This window comes from Syzygium oleosum, unplaced genomic scaffold, assembly GCF_021117445.2.
Source record: "Syzygium oleosum isolate NSW1041296 unplaced genomic scaffold, Sole_v2.1 Sole_v2.04, whole genome shotgun sequence".
Classification (NCBI taxonomy): Eukaryota; Viridiplantae; Streptophyta; class Magnoliopsida; order Myrtales; family Myrtaceae; genus Syzygium; species Syzygium oleosum.
Genome location: NW_026607488.1, coordinates 1,573,899 through 1,594,871, shown reverse-complemented (window position 1 = coordinate 1,594,871; position 20,973 = coordinate 1,573,899). Strand labels below are relative to the sequence as shown.

At 41.1% G+C, this 20,973-nt stretch overlaps 3 protein-coding genes across 5 annotated transcripts; 1 reads left to right on the top strand and 2 right to left on the bottom strand.

The window, feature by feature from the left end:
* Window positions 1-5,036: 5,036 nt before the first annotated feature.
* Window positions 5,037-6,043, bottom strand: LOC130138090 (stress-response A/B barrel domain-containing protein UP3-like). The gene has a single exon (XM_056311089.1). The coding sequence runs from the start codon at window positions 5,981-5,983 to the stop codon at window positions 5,174-5,176; it is 810 nt and encodes a 269-aa protein (XP_056167064.1). The 5' UTR covers window positions 5,984-6,043; the 3' UTR covers window positions 5,037-5,173.
* Window positions 6,044-7,130: 1,087 nt separating this feature from the next.
* LOC115664238 (pentatricopeptide repeat-containing protein At5g50990) lies at window positions 7,131-8,804 on the bottom strand. Its single transcript, XM_030586184.2, has one exon. The coding sequence runs from the start codon at window positions 8,771-8,773 to the stop codon at window positions 7,694-7,696; it is 1,080 nt and encodes a 359-aa protein (XP_030442044.2). The 5' UTR covers window positions 8,774-8,804; the 3' UTR covers window positions 7,131-7,693.
* A 2,849-nt stretch (window positions 8,805-11,653) lies between these two features.
* LOC130137931 (uncharacterized) lies at window positions 11,654-14,273 on the top strand. 3 transcript variants are annotated; one of them, XM_056310546.1, is made up of 10 exons: window positions 11,654-11,899; window positions 12,047-12,105; window positions 12,208-12,268; window positions 12,385-12,424; window positions 12,875-12,973; window positions 13,065-13,117; window positions 13,206-13,266; window positions 13,443-13,534; window positions 13,611-13,859; window positions 14,063-14,273. In XM_056310546.1, exons 1-10 carry the CDS (start codon window positions 11,855-11,857, stop codon window positions 14,210-14,212), a joined length of 909 nt encoding a protein of 302 aa, XP_056166521.1. In that variant the 5' UTR covers window positions 11,654-11,854; the 3' UTR covers window positions 14,213-14,273. The 3 variants fall into 3 exon arrangements, with proteins under 3 accessions (XP_056166521.1, XP_056166524.1, XP_056166523.1); XM_056310549.1 differs by lacking the exon at window positions 13,443-13,534 and having other exon boundaries at window positions 13,217-13,266; window positions 13,616-13,859; XM_056310548.1 differs by lacking the exon at window positions 13,443-13,534 and having other exon boundaries at window positions 13,065-13,121; window positions 13,616-13,859.
* Window positions 14,274-20,973: the final 6,700 nt, after the last annotated feature.

Sequence of the window (20,973 nt, the reverse complement as noted above, 5' to 3'; positions counted from 1 at the left end):
TAAATTTAGGGATAATTGTCCAAAAAGGTTCAAAACCTATTATACAGTGGTCAATTTAGTCTTAAATTTTTCAATTGTGTCAATTTAGTCCTAAAACAGGGAAAAAACCAAAACGGTCATAAATCTTTAACATTTTGCCAATTGAATCCATCCAGTCAATTTTGATCGAAAATCGTAAATATGGATATCGACCATCCTACGTGGCACAGTCGACGCTGACGGAAACATTTTTTTAATAATATTTTAATAATTTATGAATTTTTTGCACATTTTTTTGTTCTTTTCTTTATTTTATTTTTCCTTTCATTTTGGCCGGCGAGAGCCAACAAGCCTTCGCTGATCGCTGGCGAGGTCACGAAGGCCCTCATCCACAGCCGATGAGCTCGCGATGATGGCCTAGCCAAAGCCCTCACCTCGCCCACCACTAGCGGGGCCGCAAGGCCCTGGGGAAGGGCCTTCGTGCCCTCACCCACGGCCGGCAAGGACATAGGGCCATCGCAGCCCCTCCGGCCATAGGTAAGGGTGCAAAGGCCCTTGCCAAGTGGCCAGTGACCCTCATAGGCCAATATGAAAGGAAAAAAAGAAATAAAAAAAATATTTTTTTTTTTACAAAAATTTTCGAAAGCTTTCCACATTAACGCATGTTGTCTCAGGTAGGACTTTCGATATCCACGTTAGCGATTTCCGACCAAGTGGCTGGATGGCCTCAATTAGCAAAATGTGAAAAGGTTTAGGATTAAATTAGTCCAATTAAAAGGTTTAGAATTGAACTAGTACAAATGCAATATGGTTAAAACTTTTTTGATACTTTACCCGTCCTAAAACTTTTGACGATTTTTCAAATATAATTCTTCCTATCAATTTTGATCGGAAATCACTAACGTGGACGTCAGCCGTCCTACGTGGCACCGCCGACGCTGATGTTAACAGTTTTTGCCAATTTTTTTAATTTTCTGAATTTTTTTTATCAATATTCATTTTATTTTCTTTCTTTTCCTTTTCTTATTCTTAGCCGGCTGTCACTGCCACTAACGAATTGAGTACAGATTTTATACACCCAAAAAAAAAAAAGTACTAATTAGTTTGTGACGAACGCCGTGGTCACTTCTTTACAAGGAGATGATGACACACTAAAAGAGCAGACGCTGCTCACTAATCACGCGATCCCTTTCGTAATCTCTACTTCAGCAGTATTATCATTGGGGTTCAACCTTGAGTGCCGGATGAGGTACGGCGCGTCCACGCAGTTAAAACGGTACTATAGCCACATAACCCAATTGGATTCCAGGAACGAAACCAATCCCAAGTCCCAGAATTTCGTCTCTTCCACAGGAGAATCTGTTTGGAACCTTGCCATGTGGCTGGCCTCGCACGCACTTAGCCCGCGCCCATGATTCCAGTGTCTCTTGCTGGCAGACGAGCATCATTAATGGTGGTATTGAAGTGACGCTGAATTAGTGGCAGGACAGCGTTAGGATCCATACTGAGTTGCTCTGCTTTTTTGGCCCCCCTTGCTCGTTCTTCCTAGCAGTCTTAAGTCAAAATCCAAGTTGTCCGTACGAGGTCAAGAGATTCTCGAAAACCATGTACCATCTCATCATCTACATGCAACCCAATTGAGACCTTTGCGCTAGAGGTACAAAATCCACGTTCTGTTTTTCGTCGTCTAACTCTCCGGCCGGAGTCACAAAGCGTGTTTATCTGGAGAAAGTTCCCGATTCATTCGAATGGAGAATGTAGCTGACCCTTGCTGTTCTTCACATTGCAATTCCGAGGGGTCGATGGGATCTTGGGGTGGGGATTTGTGGTCGATTTTGACCACAGGCGATGAAAGGAATTCACAATGACAAAGGAAGGGAACCATATCGATCTTGACAATATTTATTCTGAAAATTTGGGATTTATTAGTTTAGTAAGTTACTGGCGAAATAATAAAACTTTACCAACATGACATTATCAAGATGTTTGAGAGATTGCTGTTGCCTCTAAGGAAAATACCATGCATATCTTCGCATGGACGCACAGTTTTTTTCATTTCTTAGCTCTCGCTAGCACGCAGAGAGAGAGAGAGAGAGAGAGAGAGAGAGAGAGAGAGAGAGAGAGAGAGAGAGAGAGAGAGAGAGAGAGAGAGAGAGAGAGAGAGAGAGAGAGAGAGAGAGAGTACGGCAATGCTTTTAACTGTAGGAGTGATCGGTTCTTGGGTTGTCCGGTTCCCCTCTAGAAATCGAGAATTGGTGCCAATGGAACTGGTTGCATGTTTGTTTTTAACACTCCATTTGATTATTCAATTTCTTCATATAGTTCCGGCATTCTTATTCATAAACGAAGCCAAATAAGGTGTCCTTTGCAATGGCTGACCCACAACAAGAAAGTATTTGAATAGAAAAATTTCTACAAAATCCAATGTACAATGTTAAGCCACGGTAGCACCGTATAAGTTCTTACCTTAAGTCAAGCTGAGGTTATTCACATTTTAGCAGAACAAGAAAGTTCAAACCATAAAGAGACTTTGAATATGCTAGTCCACCGGGAGCCCAATTAGCATGAACAAGTTCTCAGAAAAACAGAGCATTGGATATTTACCTCGATGATATGCGATCGCGATAACGATCAGCCAAAAACAGAGCAAGAGAGAGATGAGAGTCGAGCGAGAGAGTGAGACCGCAAGAGAGAGGTAACAATCAAGCGAGAGTGAGGTGACAGTTGCGAGAGTGAAGTGACAGTTGAGCGAGAGTGAGGCCAGCGAATTGAGCGAGAGAGAGATTGAGATCGGGGTTTTTGCTCAGATTTGTGAAAGAGGGAGAGAGTGAGTCGGGCGTGCGAGAGAGTGACTGGGTTGTGTTGTGAAGGATTAGGTCTTTTCAAATTTTTACATTTTTCGTAAGAAATATGTAAAAAAATTTGATACGGTCCAATTGGTTCGAGTAGGCAGTTCCACCCATGGGTCCGGGAATCGGACCGAAAATCACCGATTCCAATACTTGGAAACCGAGAATCAAACCGGTGCCCCCGAAAACCACCAAGAACTGGCCAATTTGGTTCGGACCGGCAATTCCGTTTGCTCACCCCGAGCTAGCTGCAAAGGGCATCTCAGAAATCACACGTCATTTTTAACATGAACAAAGACATCAGCATTTCCAGGATGGTACACTACCACGGGAGAAAAAGGAGTAACATATCTCGATCGCGCATTTTAAAGGCAACGAAAGATGAACATCGAAAGAGGAACATCGAACGCAATGGGTGAGTCCATGAGCATCTACAAAGATCACAAAGAAAACTTATAAAGACCACTTGAAGCTCCAATCAAGTCTTGCAATTCAATGCTCAATAGAAAGCTCCCAAAACAACAGTAAAACCGAAGAGAAAGCACGTACCACTTCGATTGACAATGCCTTAAAGCATCTGCTATTAGCATAGGACAATATACCAAGGAAAACCAAATGAATACTGTACATACACTGTAAACATGACAGAAGCCTAATATTGGAGTGCCTATTATCGGAGGTAGATCTCTGGTTCTTGCACGAAGACGAGCTTTCTGCTGATTGGAAACAAAAAGCCAGAACTTGTGGGATTGATGTGATAAAACAGCCTTTACTGTTATAATATTGACGATATGCCGTAATCTAGTCATTAATCACTAACTTAACGACAGATATGACAAATCTCACTTACAAAGAGAAAGTGCAACCAAATGTTTTCCGTTCGCATATACGAAATCTTACAAATTTAGAACAGCTATGCAATGAAAAACAGTAGTAGTCACTCCACCGCAATTACGCTGGAAATGTAAGCCATCCATAAACCCAGAGAGACTCTTTCCAAGAGGTGAAAAAGGACAAGAACCAAAAAATTGCTCGCCTCGTACATAGACAGGCGCCCTCAACATCCTAGAAGATTTCACAGTGTCCGAAGTCTTTCCACCATGCAAAGAATGAAAATGGTTGACCATACTACTCCTAGACTAAACGAATATTAAGTCAGACCACACAGAATATAATTTGATTCCAGACACTCCAACAGTACTTAGTATATTGTAATTGCTGGGTTTGACGTTGTCAATGCTATCAGAAAAGTATCCAGAGACAGCATCTTTTGGTGCCATTACATTTCATTGTTACCATTCTACAATTCAACTGAAAATAATGATGTGGCCCTTTGAATCTAAAAGACAGCAACAGGCTGCAGTTACTAAAAGTTAGCACCAGTTAGAGAGCATCCACTAGCATTTGTAGACCAGACTTACAAGGAGGAGTTCGCCACGGTCAACGCAAGCAACCATTAAAAGAGTAGCCACATCATTGCATTAAATCAGTCTACTTCTGATTCATCCCACTAAGAAACTAAACCATAGATTCTAGAGTGAATTGACCACCAGAAGGATACTTGACGTCTCTTTTTTAGACAGCTTTATGAGACTTATGAGAATATATAACTTGCCAACACAATTCTATTGAAGTGCCACACTGAGAAACTTGCCTGGGCCACGGAGAATCTTTCACATGAGTAATTGTATGCCATCACTAGGTACAATAATTGATGGAAGCTAAATAATTTTCTATCATGGTACAATGGCATAGGAAGTGGACAAATATCACAAGCAGACAGCAAGAGAAAAGATGAAAGATATGGCACATTAGATGTCAATTTTTCTAACTCAATACTGGGACCTAATGCAGCATCAAATGCTGCATCCCACAGAAATCCTCAGGCTCCAATCATCTGAGTTCACATTATCGAGTTACTGGAAGTTCCAACAAGTCCCGATATCAAAGACTTAGCATGCTACCAACTACAAGAACCAGATCACCGGAAGCAACAGCCTCGCCACGGTTCTCACGAGCTATAAAAGTTATGTTAACAGTCTAAATGATCTAAAAAAATCTACTCATTTCTTCCTCACGTGTCATAATCCGAAAAAGCACTAAACTTTGTCCTTCATTCATTCAAGAATCATATACCCTTTTGTCCTAAAGATAGTTATCTACTCCATATCAACTCACCAGCCATATAATTAGAGAACAAAAATGCAATTCAAGCACCAAGACTGCTCATCATATAATTTATTCCATCATCGTTAAGCAGTTTCAGGTATCTCAACAGTCGGAGCAAGAGAGATACAAAACATTTGACATAAACCTCCAAAGGGAGGCAATCATCCATCATTCCATCAAAGGCTCGCGCTCGACGGCTGCAGTTCCGGGACCACGTAATCCACCACGATCACGCCGTCCAAGTACTCCCTAACCTTCTCCTTCCGCGAATTCACGGCCTCCTCATCGGCCACCGCGGCCGCCATCTCCTCCACGCTCTTAAAAACCGCGAGCGACGCGATCGAGAACCCCTTGGCCCGCGCCGGCGAGAAGTTCTCCCCGCACGTCACCTGCTCGATCTTCGCAAACCCATCCTTAATCCCTTCAATCACCCCCATCACCTCGCCCTTCGCCCCGTCCCCCGAACCCTCCTTCAATTTGAGGAAGCTCACCTTGACGGCGGACCCCGGGGGCACCACGAGGCTCTCGGGGACGCGGTCGGCGACCCAATCGACGGCCATGATGTCGTCGCAGATGGGCAAGACGGACTCTTTCACGACACCCATGTGGCTGGGGTGGGCGGAGTAAGCGGCCAGGTCGTCCTTGGTCCGGTAGCGGCTGTGGAGCATGTGGGTGAAGGCGAAGAGGGAGGACCTGGTCTGGAGGACCGGGCCGGCGGCGAGGTGGAGGACCGTGTCGAGCGAGGTCAGGGCGTTGAGGCCGGTGAGCATGGCGTCGACCCGGGAGGGGTCGGTGCCGTCCTTGACCTTGAAGAGGACGATGTGCTCGACGAGCTGGGCGGGGGCGGCGGAGGACATGGCGGCGGCGGCGGTGGTGGAGAGGGGCTTGACGGAGAGGGAGGAGGGTCTGAAGGAGCGGTTGGGGGGCAAGAAGGTGTGGGAGAGGGAAGGGAAAATGTGTGCGCGAGATCGGAGATAGTGAATCATAATGAGTGACTGTGATCGAGAGGAGTGAGAGAGTGAAAGGAGTAGGTGGTGTGACCATGGAGTGTGGAGGGGATTGGTTTGATTCGTGACGATGAGGGGATGGGCCTGGACGGCGGGACAAAACGTCGAACACCTGGCCGGCGTTGTCCAAACCTCGTTACAGTTGCGAGCCTGTGAAGGGGAGACGCCAGCCTCGTGGCCTTCTGGTGGCCCAACTAGCTAGCCCAAAATCATTGTCCAGGCCACTTAACAGACCGGGCCGGGTTGAAACTAAGGGTGATCGGTTCTAAGGTAGGTAGGTAGGTTACTTGAAAACCTACCGTGATATACCCGGTTCCCAGTTTTTTGAACCTGGAATCTATCCTACTTGTTTTGGAATCGACCTGGAACCTACCCTGTTTGTTAGGTCCGGTTCCGAAGTCTACCCATGAACCGATTTCTATTTTTATTGAGCATCAAAACAGCTCAAAGTAAAATATCAATACAAAACAAACAGATTTATAAAGCAATAGAGAAGTTAAACTCATTTAAGAATAATATATCATTTTCTTTCAATTTCAAAAAACAGGTTCTAGCCGGTTCTGAGTAAATGAGTGAGTAAGTTCAACATCCACAACCTAGAACCTACCTGCACAGTACCGATTTGGAACAGGAAATCAAACCTATTTTTATGGGCGGTTTGGTCCCATCAGGTCCGGTCCGATTTCAAGGAGAACCGGATCGATTGCACAGCTCAAGTTGAAACTTCTTTGCCATGACTGTGAATGTCTAGTCAATCAAGCACAGAAACGAAGCCGCTCGCCCATGTCCTGCTTGTCCAAAAGCATCGTCTAGGGCCACCTGATGGGATGACTAGCACGCCATTCTAGCAATACAAATCATCAGTTTGCATCAGGAGTAGTTAAAGGAATCGATTGATGTACTCTGTACTCTTTGTTAATAACATATAGGATGGGATGTGGTGCGGAAAATGCAACATGATTAGATGTACTACATATCCATCCTCATGATCGTGAACTCCTTACACTTTGTTGAGTTTGACATTGCGCTTCTAATCGGGTTACACATGAGCACAAATCATTTCAGCACACAAAATAATATTCGGTGACGGCAAGTCCCTGTCCATTCAACTAGCAAAGCAAAGGAGTAGAGGAACAGTAAATTGGTGAGAGGGAAACAAAGAGCAGCGAGTCGAGTCTCTATTCGGTGATAAGTTTTTCGACAACTTACTTGATCAAGGAGCATGCTGAAATTAGAAAAACAATAAAAGGAGCGTGTTGACCATGGTCTGAAATTGATTATCACCTCCAAATGGTTCCTCTCCTCGCTGTTGTCAAGGCTGGTTCTGGAACACAAGTACATTAGCTCCTAATCTCATATTCTCATAGAAATCTCTATATGTAACCAACCCTTCTCTCAAATGTTAAAAACAATCGAACGGGTAATACTAGCTTGTAATTAGTGCAATCCCTTCTAAATGATAAATGATAAATGATAATCTAGCAGAACCGCCTGATAGCTACCTTCGCATAAAAGGTATCTGGTATGGTTAGTAGCGCCGAAGGCTAAAAGGAAGCAACCATGTGTAGGCTACCAATAGTCGTTGCACGAACACAAGCCACCTTCAAATCGGTGAAACCGGAGTCGGTCTCTCACGACTATCGTTCTGCTCAATACCCTTGAAACCAATTTTATCCAGCAATGACAATCCTAGTAGATCCTAAGGTTCTTCAACACCATGATCTCGCTCCCCGGACTAGATTTCAAGACCCCATATGCCACCGCCAGTTTTTCACTGTGAAAGTTCAAATTCTCCTCCTTCTCTTCATCAGCAACGTCCATCAGAACCAACTCCATTGAAGGCACGAAGCCCGCCATTTTAGTTCTTTTAATAAGGTCATCCAAAACTTCGTACATCGCTTCTGTTTCCCTGTGCGACCTATCACCCGATCTGAATTGGTGAATCTCACATGCATACTCAATCCAACTCTTTCCACAATTTTTACCAACTCCTTTCCTTTTCATCGAATTTCTCATTTTTTCCGCACTATCCCACCTAGTTAAAGAGCAGTAGGTGTTTGAGAGCAAGACATAATCCCCACTTTCGCGACGCGGAATATTTGCAACGGCAACTTCACCGAGTCGCGACCTTTTAAAGACCCTGCAAGAACTGAGGAGAGTCCTCCACATTGCAGCATCTGGTTTCATGGGCATTTCCTTAATCATAGCATAGGCCTCGTCCACTGATCCCGCTCGAGCCAACAGATCAACCATGGCACCATAATGCTGTATTTCGGGCTGAATGGAGTAATGGCTCCTCATTGAATCAAAATACTTGCGCCCTTCCTCAACCAACCCACAACGGCTACAGGCTGTCAATATACCAACAAAAGTTATAGAATCGGGTGAGACTTTTTCCCGTTCCATCTCGGAGAAAACTGTAATAGCATCATGGGCAACGCCATGAATGGCCAGCCCATTAATCATTGAATTCCAAACCGATACATCGTCTCGATGAATGCTGTCGAAAATTTCTCGAGCAGTTTGGATCTTGCCACATCTTGCATACATGTCAATAAGGGCTGCATTCAATATAAAGTGCGGTTCAATCTTTTCCTCGATCATCAACCCGTGCGCCCACAATGCGTGACTTAGAAACCCGACCCGCGCGCAACTGGTGAAAAGAGACGCAAACGTGAAACCATCAGGCTCGACATTCGAACCCAGCATTTCTCGGAAAGATGCGAGCGCGTCGTGGAACCGCCCGTTCCGTGTCAGGCCTCCAATCATCGAGTTCTAAGTCACCACGTCCCGTTCAAGCATTTTACAGTTACTATCCTGTAACTCTTCCTCTAAGGAGACCATATTCAGGAAATCCAGGTACACTATCCAGTTTATTTCAGTTGAAAATTTACAGCTCCTAATTATACCTTTATATCCACTGGCATAGTTGTGGCTTTTGATATGTCACCATTTTTAGTTCACAAATAATTACCACAATGTATTGATTTTGTCATAACTCCAAAATATCTGCAACAGCCACGGAACTTGGCCTAATGGTTAGTATTTTGATGAGTAAAGATCAACTGGGATCTGAACTAGTCGTAACTAAGGAAAGTGCCATGACAAATGTAGGACAATCAGGATGACGAAAGTTTGGAACCTAATATGTTCTTTATTTAGTTACCTCCAACAATCCCGATGGCAAAGCGTTTGACGACTGCAGAAGGGAACGAGACAACCGAAAGCTCAACATCCTCCGAGGTTTTGGGTTCCTCGGAGAAAAGCTGCAGTTTGGATGAGTTGTCAGCAGGGTTGATGGGTAAAATGCCGGTGTATAGAAGTGGTGCTGTCAAGCTCAAGCTCGGTGATACTCTCTACGATGTGAGTACTTTTCAGACCCCACTTCATATATCATTTTGTTTCTCAATGCATGTGTCGACACCTAAATTTTGTTCAATCATTTAGGGTTTAATTGCGTAGAAAATTAGGGATTAATTTTTAACCCATAAACGAAAATATTTTCATTAAATTAATTGGCATATAAATGATAGGCGTATTTGCATTAATAGAATTTAGTGAAAACATATTTTCCTCTTATTTTATTTCATTTTTATTTTGTGTTAAAAAATTATTATAAAAATTTAAAAAAAAAAGAAGAAGAGAGAAAAAAAAGAAAGTAAAAAGGGAGCTCTTCCCCATGGACAGAGGCTCTGCCCCTTTGACTCACGAAAAAGAAGAAAAGGGAGAAGAGTACGAAAAAGAGGGGTTCTGCACAAACCAAAAAGGAACGAGAATAGAAAAACAAAAGCCAGAGAAGAACAAAAGCAGAGAGGCAGAAGACGGAGCAGGGGGGCAGAGGCACAGAGGGAGAGAGTTCCGAGAAGAGAGAGATCCGGAGGAGGAGGGTGAGACCGAGAGTTCCGAGAGAGACAGGGAGAGTTCCGAGAGAGCCAAGAGGGAGCGAGAGAGAGAGGTCGGAGAGCGAGATCGAAGGTGAACGGTCTCCGGTCGGTGACCGCCACGCCTCAACCGTGGCCGGCGACGTTCCGATACATTCCTTTTTCCCACGGTAGGTCCCGACCCGAGTTTTCGTCGGGTTTCGTTTTGTTTGGATCGTGGTAGAATTCCCGAGGATTCCGGCTCGGAGGCGTGCGAGGCGACCGGACATAATCCGATCTATCGAGCTCGCCCCCATTCGCCGCCGCCGAGCCGGGTAGGGACAATGCCACCGAACCCCCCTGTTTCGGCTCCTTTTTTTTGCTCTGTTTTTTAGAGTCTCTGCCGGCGGGGGCCGAGGCTCGTTTTCAGCCGTTACCGAGCGTCGGTGAGCCTTCCCTGGTGGCTGTTGTATGCTGTCTTCCGTGTGTGCTGATTGCGATCGACGTTTGAACTTCCATCGGCTTGGTTTTTCCTTTTCCAGTCGACGCTCGCAATGTGTTTGATGATATGCCTGAACCAACTCCTGAATCTGGCTTTGTTTCGCTGCAATTTTGGGAACGTCGGACGGTTCCGGTGGGCCACCGGTCGCCACGGCGGTCCGGGCGTGGCCACGAAAGGGAGCGAACAGCCAGTCCCTTGTCGGGATCTGGCTGGTTCGCAGCCGCCCAGCCCCTCGTCGGGGCTTGGGTGGTCTCAGTCAGCCGCCGGTCACCACAGCAGTGACCCGGACGGAGGACGCCGCCGCCCCTCGGTGGGGTGGCGATGCAGGCTGAGGCGGTCGGTCGTCGGCGCTAGGACCGGCCGCGGGCGAAGAACATCAACCACTCCTCGTCGGGGTGGCGACGCGTACAGAGGCGGCCGCGTAACCGGGCCGGCGACTCAGGTTGACGAGCGGCGGCCAGGCACGGGCCCAGCCGCGTGGCCGGAAAGTCTCGGCCGTGAAGGCCGGGCATGCGCTCCAGCGGCGGCCGGCGTTCAGGCGAGTCCCTGGGTGCGGTGTGGCGGCCGCGAACCGCGTAGGGTTTCAAGCGAGTCGGGTGGGCGGCCGGTAACCGGGTCGGGCGAACGGGTCACAACCGGGTAGTTTTTTTGTTTGGTGTTTGGGCCTGAATTTAGGTTTTATTAGGTTTTGGGCTTTTTAGTTTAGAATTAGAATAGTTTTTTTGGTTTTGGGCCTTTCCCGGATGGGCCGAATTTGGTCAATTTGGGCTGAAGTGTTATTTAGGTTTTTATTTATAGTGGGCTGGGCCTAGGTGTTTTTTAATTAATTATTTTTGGGTTGTGGTTTTTTTTATTCCGAAGTGGGCCTTCGCCGAGCCCCCCTCGCGGCGGACCCGGGTCAGTCCCGATCCGGGTCGGATGTGGAGATCCGACCCGGATCCGATTTTATAATATTTTAATATAATATTATTATTTTAATATTAAAAAATATTATTGTTTAAAAAAAAATTAATTAAAAAATTTTAAAAAAAAATTCGAAAAATCAAAATATTCATTTGGACTTTGGAATTGGTTTTTGTTGCCCTATTGTGTGATTAGTGTCATATTCGATCGCACGTTGCTTGGTTTACACACTTTGAATCGCGTGTTTGATCTAACTTGCATTGACATTATGCACGTTAGGTTCATGTGTTGATTGTTGCTTACCCTAGTTTGGTTAGGAATTGAATTTTGAAACTCTTGATTAGTGTGAACACGTTAGGCGGTAATTGAACAAGGTTAGGTGAAACCCTAACCGCCATTGCCATTTTGAAGAAGAAACCAGAGACCAAAGACGAATTGAGACACCCTCTATTGATTGGCGATGAGCCCTCGATGATCACTGGGCTGATAACTAATTTCCGGATTCATCAAAATTAATCGGGCAATTTGAATCTTCAGCAAATTCTTTACTCCAACTTTAATTTGAAAGATCAGAAGCTGAATCTGATGGATTCAAAACCTGTCAGCGATTATGGTGCTGCTCCAAGGAAGGTTGGTTCGTGCCCTTCTTAGGTTTTTTTTATTTATTCATTTGATATTTGTTATTTTCTGCTAAATGACAATTGCATTGGCTGGGGATGGTCTTCCTTGTTCTTTTTGTTTCTTGGGTAATGAATGTTTTGTGTTGTGATGTTGCAGTTGAGATTTGCACCTAAAGCTCCTCCAGTTCGAAGGCCAAAACCTGCTGTTGTCAAGACGTATAGAATAACCTTTCTGGGTTTCATGGCATTGCTCATGGCATTGCTTTACTGAATCATCAAAGCACTTCAATTGATCACAGCCTTTGTGTTGCTTTGCAGAGAAGTTAGAGATGAGGACGACGACGAAGCAAAGGCCAAGGACTTGCTCCGGCACTTCAATGTGCGTCTACGTTTATATCACTCTGTTTTGTCAACGTGCAGTCTCTTGTGGATGTGTTTAACTATTTTGCATATGGGATCTTTCTGAAACTTGACTTTTGATGTCATTGATCACAGGAAGGTATCTTGAAGGAGAAGCCCAAAATTGAGAGAAAAGGTGCATCTTTTATTAACATTTCGTATTATGGTTTCTGATGATGAAAGTGTTAGCTGTGAAATGATGCGATGCTTGTTTGTGTTGGTCGTCATGACCTTGGCCTTTGGAGATAGATAACAGAGGAAAAGAACATAGGAAGAACATACATGTTAGCTAATGGTGTTCGGAAATCCCGTAAATATTTGCTCGTGTTTCGTACTTCATAGATGTGAATAATAGTGAACTTAGAAGTGCATTAGCATGATCTAGACTTTTGCTCTGGATTGCTAATTCTTGCCTTCTAATACAATTTTAGATCCTTGCCATATGTCCCTCAATGAAGGAAGAAATTTAACATTTAGCCATCAGAAGTACTAGTGTATGGTTTTGCCTTCATAAATAAATGAAAGCATTTGGTTATGGAGGCTTGTGGATTTGGTTACATTGGGTTTTGACTTGTGGATTTTACAGTGGCTCCATCGCAAATTGCATTTGGTTATGGAGGGACTTCAAGTTCGTTAAAATCATATCATGCTCAAAGGGATCAAAATAATGTTAATTCATATCAAGGTTCAACTTCTGACTCAAAAACTTAGCCTCCTCCATGCTTACTTAAGCTGCAATTATCCTTTCAAACTTATTAGATTTGTGGTCTTTATAGGTAGTTCCAGTGGTCCCGGCCTGAGAGGGGAGAAAGAATACAGAGAACCATGGGTTGGTAAATCATGCAATGACATGTCGCTTTCTACTTGGTTAGTTGTTCAAGAATTAAAGTTTCTTTTCTTACTTAACTCTTTGGCAGGACTATTACAGTTACTATCCTGTAACTCTTCCTCTAAGGAGACCATATTCAGGAAATCCAGGTACACTATCCAGTTTATTTTAGTTGAAAATTTACAACTCCTAATTATACCTTTATATCCACTGGCATAGTTGTGGCTTTTGATATGTCACCATTTTTAGTTCACAAATAATTACCACAATGTATTGATTTTGTCATAACTCCAAAATATCTGCAACACTGTGTTTTTACTTGCAGAACTTCTTGATGAAGAGGAGTTTGGGGAGGCCTCGAGTAGTGTGACTTATGATGAAACTATACTAAACTCAGCCACGGAACTTGGCCTAATGGTTAGTATTTTGATGAGTAAAGATCAACTGGGATTTGAACTAGTCGTAACTAAGGAAAGTGCCATGACAAATGTAGGACAGTCAGGATGACGGAAGTTTGGAACCTAGTATGTTCTTTATTCAGTTACCTCCATCAATCCCAATGGCAAAGTGTTTGACAACTGCAGAAGGGAACGAGACAACCGAAAGCTCAACATCCTCCGAGGTTTTGGGTTCCTCAGAGAAAAGCTGCAGTTGGGATGAGTTGTTAGCAGGGTTGATGGGTAAAATGCTGGTGTATAGAAGTGGTGCTGTCAAGCTCAAGCTCGGTGATACTCTCTACGATGTGAGTATTTTTCAGAACCCACTTCATATATCATTTTGTTTCTCAATGCATGCAGAGGGACAATGTTCATGCCACTGATTTTGAGCATTAACTAATACGATTATATCGCAACTTTTTTCTCCTATTGAATCATCAGTTAAGACCATTATGGTCTTGAGGGGCAAAAGGATGTATGCTTATCTTATATTTGGGGTTCGGTGTAGGTATCCTCGGGTTTGGATTGTGTGTTTGCTCAGGATGTTGTGGCCATCAACAAAACAGAGAAGCACTTCTGTGTTGTCGGGGAGCTCAATAAGCGCGCCATTCTGACTCCAGATGTGGACTCAATATTAGATGGCATGAATGAATTATGACCATTTTTCCTTCATTCAGGTACATTTTTGCAACACAATAACGCGTGAGCGTATGATTAAATTTTGTAAACGTGAGGTTATGGTGTTGAGGGGGGCGTTGAATTGACAATTCCCACAATAGCTCGGCTGTGAGTGAGAGAGGTCGAATTGCTCTTGTTTTACTTCAGCTTCCTTTTTTCATGACGTAGACAATCGAGTTTTGTTCTTTCCCAATCGAAGGGACAATGTCACTCTAATTGAAGAGTCTATGACATTCAGCTTGTAGGCCCATTCACCTATCCTGCTTGTAAGGCCCAAAAAACTTAGCAAGCAAGAAATGAGGACATCGGCAAAAATTGTCTTCTAATGCTGGAGAAAGACATGAGGGAGCATTAAAGGGGAAGGTAGGTCATGTGACAGCTTTATTCGTGTACGTCGACGCCACATAATTTTCATACTTAGCTCTATGCTTACAGAGCAACTCGCGGTCCGAATCTTGTTGCTACCCCAACTAAGAGCAGGTGGTGTAGCAGGCACGGCCAGTCCGGCTCAACCAGTCTTTGAGATTGGTAGATAGAGAGAGTTGGAGAGAGAAGGCGGATTTGTCGATGAATAGAGAAATAGAGAGGAGATGCTGAGGACATTATCAGTGACCACGATTAAGATTGCGATCGATTCCATGGGGCTATGGTCATTGTCAATGTTGAATGATCTTTACTTACCATATTGAGGAAAATTTGTGTATTTGGGACTGCAGTTAGCACTGCCGTTTACCAACTTGGCATGAATCTGACCCAAAGAAAAAATAAAATTGCCACTAAACAACTGAAATACCCGCCAAGAGAGGGACTAAAATGATAGCAAGCCGCACATGAGGGTTGAAATGAAAACGTATGTAATAGTGTGGGATCAAAATGAGAACTTCCCCAAAGTTTAGGGACGAAAAGTAAAGTTTTTTCCTTTCTAGATCTTCTTTTGACGCTATATCCATTGGTCAGTTCTATTAACCACTAATGATAAGTCTAGCTCCAATAAAGTAAATCTAATTATTCTAATTATTTTTTTTATCATATCATTAAGAAAGTCAGAAACAAAATAACAATAGTTACTAATACATTTCAGGCAAAACTCGAAATAAGAGCTTGAAATGGGATCTTTTCTTAAAAAAGAGTCCAAAATGAACATTGTTTTGAATAAGGAGTTGAAATGGACGAATCAGTTTCCAATAAGAAAAATGAATTGAATAAGTCAGTCTCAAATAAAGGCTTAATCACGACGGCCGAAAGAGGTTATTATTTGAAACAAAGTCCACTTTGCACTTTTATTTGAAAAAATCACTCTACTTTGGAACTTTATTTGAAACAAAATTCACTTTAGCCGTCATTTGAGAAATTCACTCTACTTCGGACTCTTATTTGAAAATTTCTCTACATTTTGAAAAACTACGGTCACCAATTAAAAATCACCATTTTACAGAAAGAATTTGTAAATTTGAAAAGATGTATGGTGATTCCAAAGTCGTTCACCTGCGAATTGGCAATAGAAAACGAGCAGAATTGGTGACATTATTGGGACCCATTTGAACGGGGGCCATGTTGTAATAAAACCCTTTTCCGAACATGCCAACCATTTTATCAACGTGCAGCGGAGGCTGCGTGTCGGGGGTGGTCTTGCTCCATCTTCAACAGCACGTTAGGGAGAAAGAGAGAAAGGAAAAGGAGAAGAAAAGCAAATAGGGACAAATAATCTAGGCCATCTATTTGAGAAGCGGCCGACATGTCCAAATTTTAACAGGAGTAACTTTAGTTGAACTTAGGATTTGTTTGCCTTTCATAAAATGAGTAATTTGGAAAAAAATTTCCTAAAAATAATTGCTCGGATTGCTTGAAATAATTAACTAATAAAAAATATATTCATTATCAGTAACATTTTATGCCTTTCATGAAAATATTTTTCGTTCATTCATTTTTAGAAGCAATATAAGCGATCATTTTTAGGATAATATTTTCCAAATCACTCATTTTGTGCGAAATAAACGCACCCTTAAAGGATGCTAAATTTAAAAGATCTCAATCCATGACATTAATGCTCTATGCGGGAATATATGACTAATGGGACAAAATGGTGAGAATTGAAAATAGGCATAACTTTCTGATAAAATTACCCATATATCAATTCAATTGTTAACTTTTCAATTTAACCGATTTATTCATAAACATTTTGATCATTTCCAATGTGGTCTATCTGATCAATTTTGACGTGGAGTCCAGTCAACGCCGACTATCCTACGTGACACGGTCGTCGACAATCCAATGTAACTCTACTTGCCGGGTGTGCCATATAGGATAGTGGGCATTGATTGGACCTCCACATTAAAATTTCACAGCCTAAGTTGACCTAATAAATACATTGAAAAACCTTCAAAAAGCTAGGACTACATTGGCTAAATTGGAAATATTTAGCATTGAATTAGCATTTGCACAATAGGTTTATGATTTTTGGGTCCCCCCGAAACTTTAATTTTCAAACCCTTTTCTCCAAAGTATTAGAAATAAGTGTAATTGAAGTCCTAAAATTTGTCAGGAAAGTATAACTAAGCTTTAAAACTTTCTAAAAGTACAATCAAATCTTAACCTCATCAAATCGGTGTAATCAACTCCCTCCCCTAGCTTCATCCAAATTATCTAGGGTTAATACCATGAAAAACCCCAAACCGGTACATCTGTAACAAATTTCTCCATACTAATATTTTGACAGTCAAAAATTTCAAACTAGTACATCTTTAACAAATTTACCCTCCCTAAGTTTCCATTAAATTTTACTGTCAAATTTGACGGATGTACCAATTTGGGGTTTTACCATCTGTTTGTCATAGGTGTACCGGTTTGTGATTTTTTGTAGTATTAATCCAATTTAACGGAAATTAACGTAAGGAAAATTTGTCATAGATATACCGATTTGGAGTTCTTGGTGGTCAAAAAATTATTTTTGAGGTAAATTTATCACAAGTATACCAGTTTCGAGGTATTAACCCAATTATTTAATGGCTAATGCGGATGGAATTTTTTAATTCGTTAATACAAGTGACTCTAAGGCGCCACATCAGAATAAAGATTGAAAAATTAAAAAGACAAAAAGTGAAAAAATTGAAAGAAAAAAAGGATAAAAAATAACAGAAAAGGGAAAAAGGATTACAATAGAAACTAAATATCAGTGTATATCAAGATTTTTGGGTTGGTTTGGGACGAGCCTCTTTAGCGAGGGCTAGCCAACACTGCATGAGGGTTGGTAGACCCACTCGTGGCTGACCCTTGCGTGGTGGTTGCACCACCACCGCGCACAAGCGACAGGCTGCGAATCCTTGTATGCACCTCGGCGAGGGTTGACCTTACCAGCGAGGTAGGGGCAGTGGCTTAAGCTACGTCCATCAATGCATGGTTTTTTTTTTTAACTTGTTAGCCCCTTTTTTACCTTTTAATCGAATTCTAATTAAAATTAGGAAGAAACTCCTCATTTACATAATGGCCACATGGAAAAGAGAAACTTTAAAATAAAAAAAAAAGCAAAGTCATCATTTTCCGTCACTCAAATTGGACGAAGTTAATGGAGGAATTTGATTGCACAAATTGGACATGTTTTAAAACGTAATTTAGCAAACTGAAAGTTTTGAAACTTGATTACATCGTAGTATTTTAATTGCAATTATCAACTTCAAAATATTCCCTTCTTTTCCTTCCCCTCTTTTTCCTTGGTTTCCCAACGAAGCTTAGTACAGTTGAAAGTTTGGTACAGTTATTTATTTAAAAATTCACTCTTCGGGAAATGTACAGTTCACATGTTACATCTTGATATACTCATCCTCCAATACATCTCTATAAAAAAAAAATATAAGGACAAAGAGAATATACAATAATAAATTTATTACAAATGTTTACTTTTTTTTAGTGAGAACTCAAAAAAAAATGTTAGAGGAGATGGAGATCCACCAACTCATCTTTCTCTACTTCCATAACTTGAGTCGAAGGTCAAGAGTGCATTGTATTGGAGTTTAGTTGAGGCTGCAGCATCTACCTAGATCTCAAGCACATAAAGATGATTGTAGCTGTCGAGTTCGAGCTTGAAAACTTGATCTTAATTTCGCATAATGTGAGCATTTAAGTATCCTAACTTTTTTAAAATTCAAAGAGAGAGAAAGAGGTAGAGAGAGGGATAGGTCAATTTCACCTTTGTAGCTGTATGTTTATGACTTTTGCAAGAAAGGCTTCAGTTGCAAGCCAAAGTTACCTTGTCTAGTAGGTTATCTAACATGAAATGGTTCAAAGGAACGTTAACCTATGATGTATGATCTTTTCATCTAACATGGAGCTCTACATCATTAGAAGATAAGAGTTTTTTTATTATGTCTGAGAAGCTTGTAAGAGAAGATAACATTAAACATTTTTATGATTTTTTTTTTGGGTCAAAAAACTTTTTTATGAATGAGAAATCATTTTATTGACTCGCTTGGGAGTAAACTTTAAGCAAAATGAACTTCCACTTCTCGAGCGATTCTTAGTACTCCCCTTGCCATCTGGACAACACGACCTTTTATCGAGGGAAAAGAAGCTAATAAAATATGGGTGCGCAAACCGATGAAACCAAACTTGTTTTACTTGGTTCTTAATAAGCTTTATGTGCTAACCGAAAAAAATAAGCTTTATATTCTTATTGACCAAATTCAAATAAAAAATTGGGATAAATACCTCGAAAGTCCAAAAATTTATCACGAAAGTACAATCGAGTCATAAAACTTTCAAAAAATGCTAAAATTTGTCAAATCAATCTAATTACATCCTTCTGCTAATTATACTTTTTGAAAGTTTTAGAACTTGATTGCATTTTCGTAACAAGTTTTAGGATGTGATTGCATTTTTTGAAAATTTTATGACTCAATTGCACTTTCATAACAAGTTTTAAAACTTCCAGTGCGCTTTTCTGTGAAAAATTATATTTTCACTCCGATCCGACACCTAGCAAACATGGATTGGATTTTGCAACCGAAAAAAAATAACCACGGATTGGATTCGATATAGTAGCAATTTATCATTCCGGCAATATCACTACTATTATGTAGCCAAAAAATGATTTGGCTAACTAATAAGATGTATTATAATGTTAGAGTTTTAAGAGTCAATTCGATACAAACATGTGATAAGCAGATTTCTTTTATTTAACAAGAACATTAAGGGTGTTTCTGAAATGATTTGTATTTTTCTATTCTTCTTCCAATTCTTTGTTTTTAAGCATTTGTATTTTGAGTTTAATTTAACGTCAAACATATGGACCATCGAGGATACATAAATGTAAATATGTAAAATCGATTACATGGAACGATCTTTGAAAGTTCAATAAATTTTTTTTCTTTGTGTCAAATACTTTTTCGATCTAGAACAAATGAACATTACTTTAATTAGTGTTTTAAGACACTTGCCGATTACACCCAATACAATATAAAAAAAAGTATTTTAAGATACTCACCGATTACTTTAATCCCTCTAGAACATTAGTATTGAATTCAAATGCAATTCTACTTTGACAAAAAAAACACACTATCATAACGATAAAATAAAAGTAAGGACAATCCAACTTTTAACAATGCCATGGATTATATTCGTACATTAAAAATTTCATCTCAATATTATTGATGGTCAAGGTAATTTATTTAGATTATGATATTAGTGCTGCAAAAAATATGATTGTTGTATTTAATAAAAAAATGTCAAAAACTTTCTTTCTTTATTTAGACCCATTTTTCTTAAGTTCTTATAAACCGGATGAGAAACTCGTCCGGTTTGTTAGAAACAAATTAGTGGCCTACAATGTTCTGTCACACTGCTAAGACCGATAGAAACATCACCTCCTTTTTTACCTAAAAGGAAAGAATTGTGTTCTCCTCCATCCGGACTTTAAATTAGTGGTTACAAAGGTGGGCATCACAACGTGCAAATTCAGCTAAAAATAAAAATGTCAGTAAAGGTCATCTTAAGCTCAATCGAAGGCATTGGTAGGAGAAATCCAATTTGAAATGGAGAAAAATATGAAAAATAATCGAAATTTGTAGTGGATCGAATAGAACTAGTACTTTGGTCTTCACGTATAGTAATTTTTTTTCAATCATAGATATTCGCACATGCTATCACAGGACAGGTTTTTCCCTCGTTTTGTGGATTCAAACTCAAGAGAACTTTAAGTGTTGTCCTCAACACTTACGAGTCAACTAGGTATCTTAAGATGATCATCTTGCGACGAAAGAATTCTGTCTTTTGCTCGAACAGGTTCAATATCTTATACACCATGATCACTTATTAATGAAGGAGATGATGAAATGTTTAAAGAGCGGACGTTGCTTACTAATCACGTGATCCCTTTCTTAATCTTTACATTAGCAATACTAATACTGGATTTAAACTGAGTGCCTGATTAGGTACGTACGTTCAGATAGTTAATTGGTCCTGGACAGACAGCCAATTGATTGCACGACCAGTCCAAATTCCCAGAATTTCTCACGATCTCTGTCACGTAGGTATAATCAATATGTTGATTATGACATTGCTGAAAATTAACTGACAAAACCCATGCCACTCCGTGATGCTTTGACAGGAGAATCTGCTTTCGAATTGCCAAGTATCTTTATACTGTCAGACGAACATTATATAATGGTACAGTGGCAATTATTTAATCAAAGGACAGCATTCAGAGCCACACCAAGTTGCTGTTCTTCCCTTCTTTTCAATCTTCTCTCC

Coding starts and splice junctions, on each gene's coding strand:
- LOC130138090 (XM_056311089.1), bottom strand. CDS start 5,983: ATGATTCACTATCTCCGATCTCGCGCACACATTTTCCCTTCCCTCTCC.
- LOC130137931 (XM_056310546.1), top strand. CDS start 11,855: ATGGATTCAAAACCTGTCAGCGATTATGGTGCTGCTCCAAGGAAG. Junction 12,106..12,207: donor AAACCTGCTGTTGTCAAGAC/GTATAGAATAAC, acceptor GTTGCTTTGCAG/AGAAGTTAGAGATGAGGACG. Junction 13,267..13,442: donor ACCATATTCAGGAAATCCAG/GTACACTATCCA, acceptor TTTTACTTGCAG/AACTTCTTGATGAAGAGGAG.
- LOC115664238 (XM_030586184.2), bottom strand. CDS start 8,773: ATGATTGGAGGCCTGACACGGAACGGGCGGTTCCACGACGCGCTCGCA.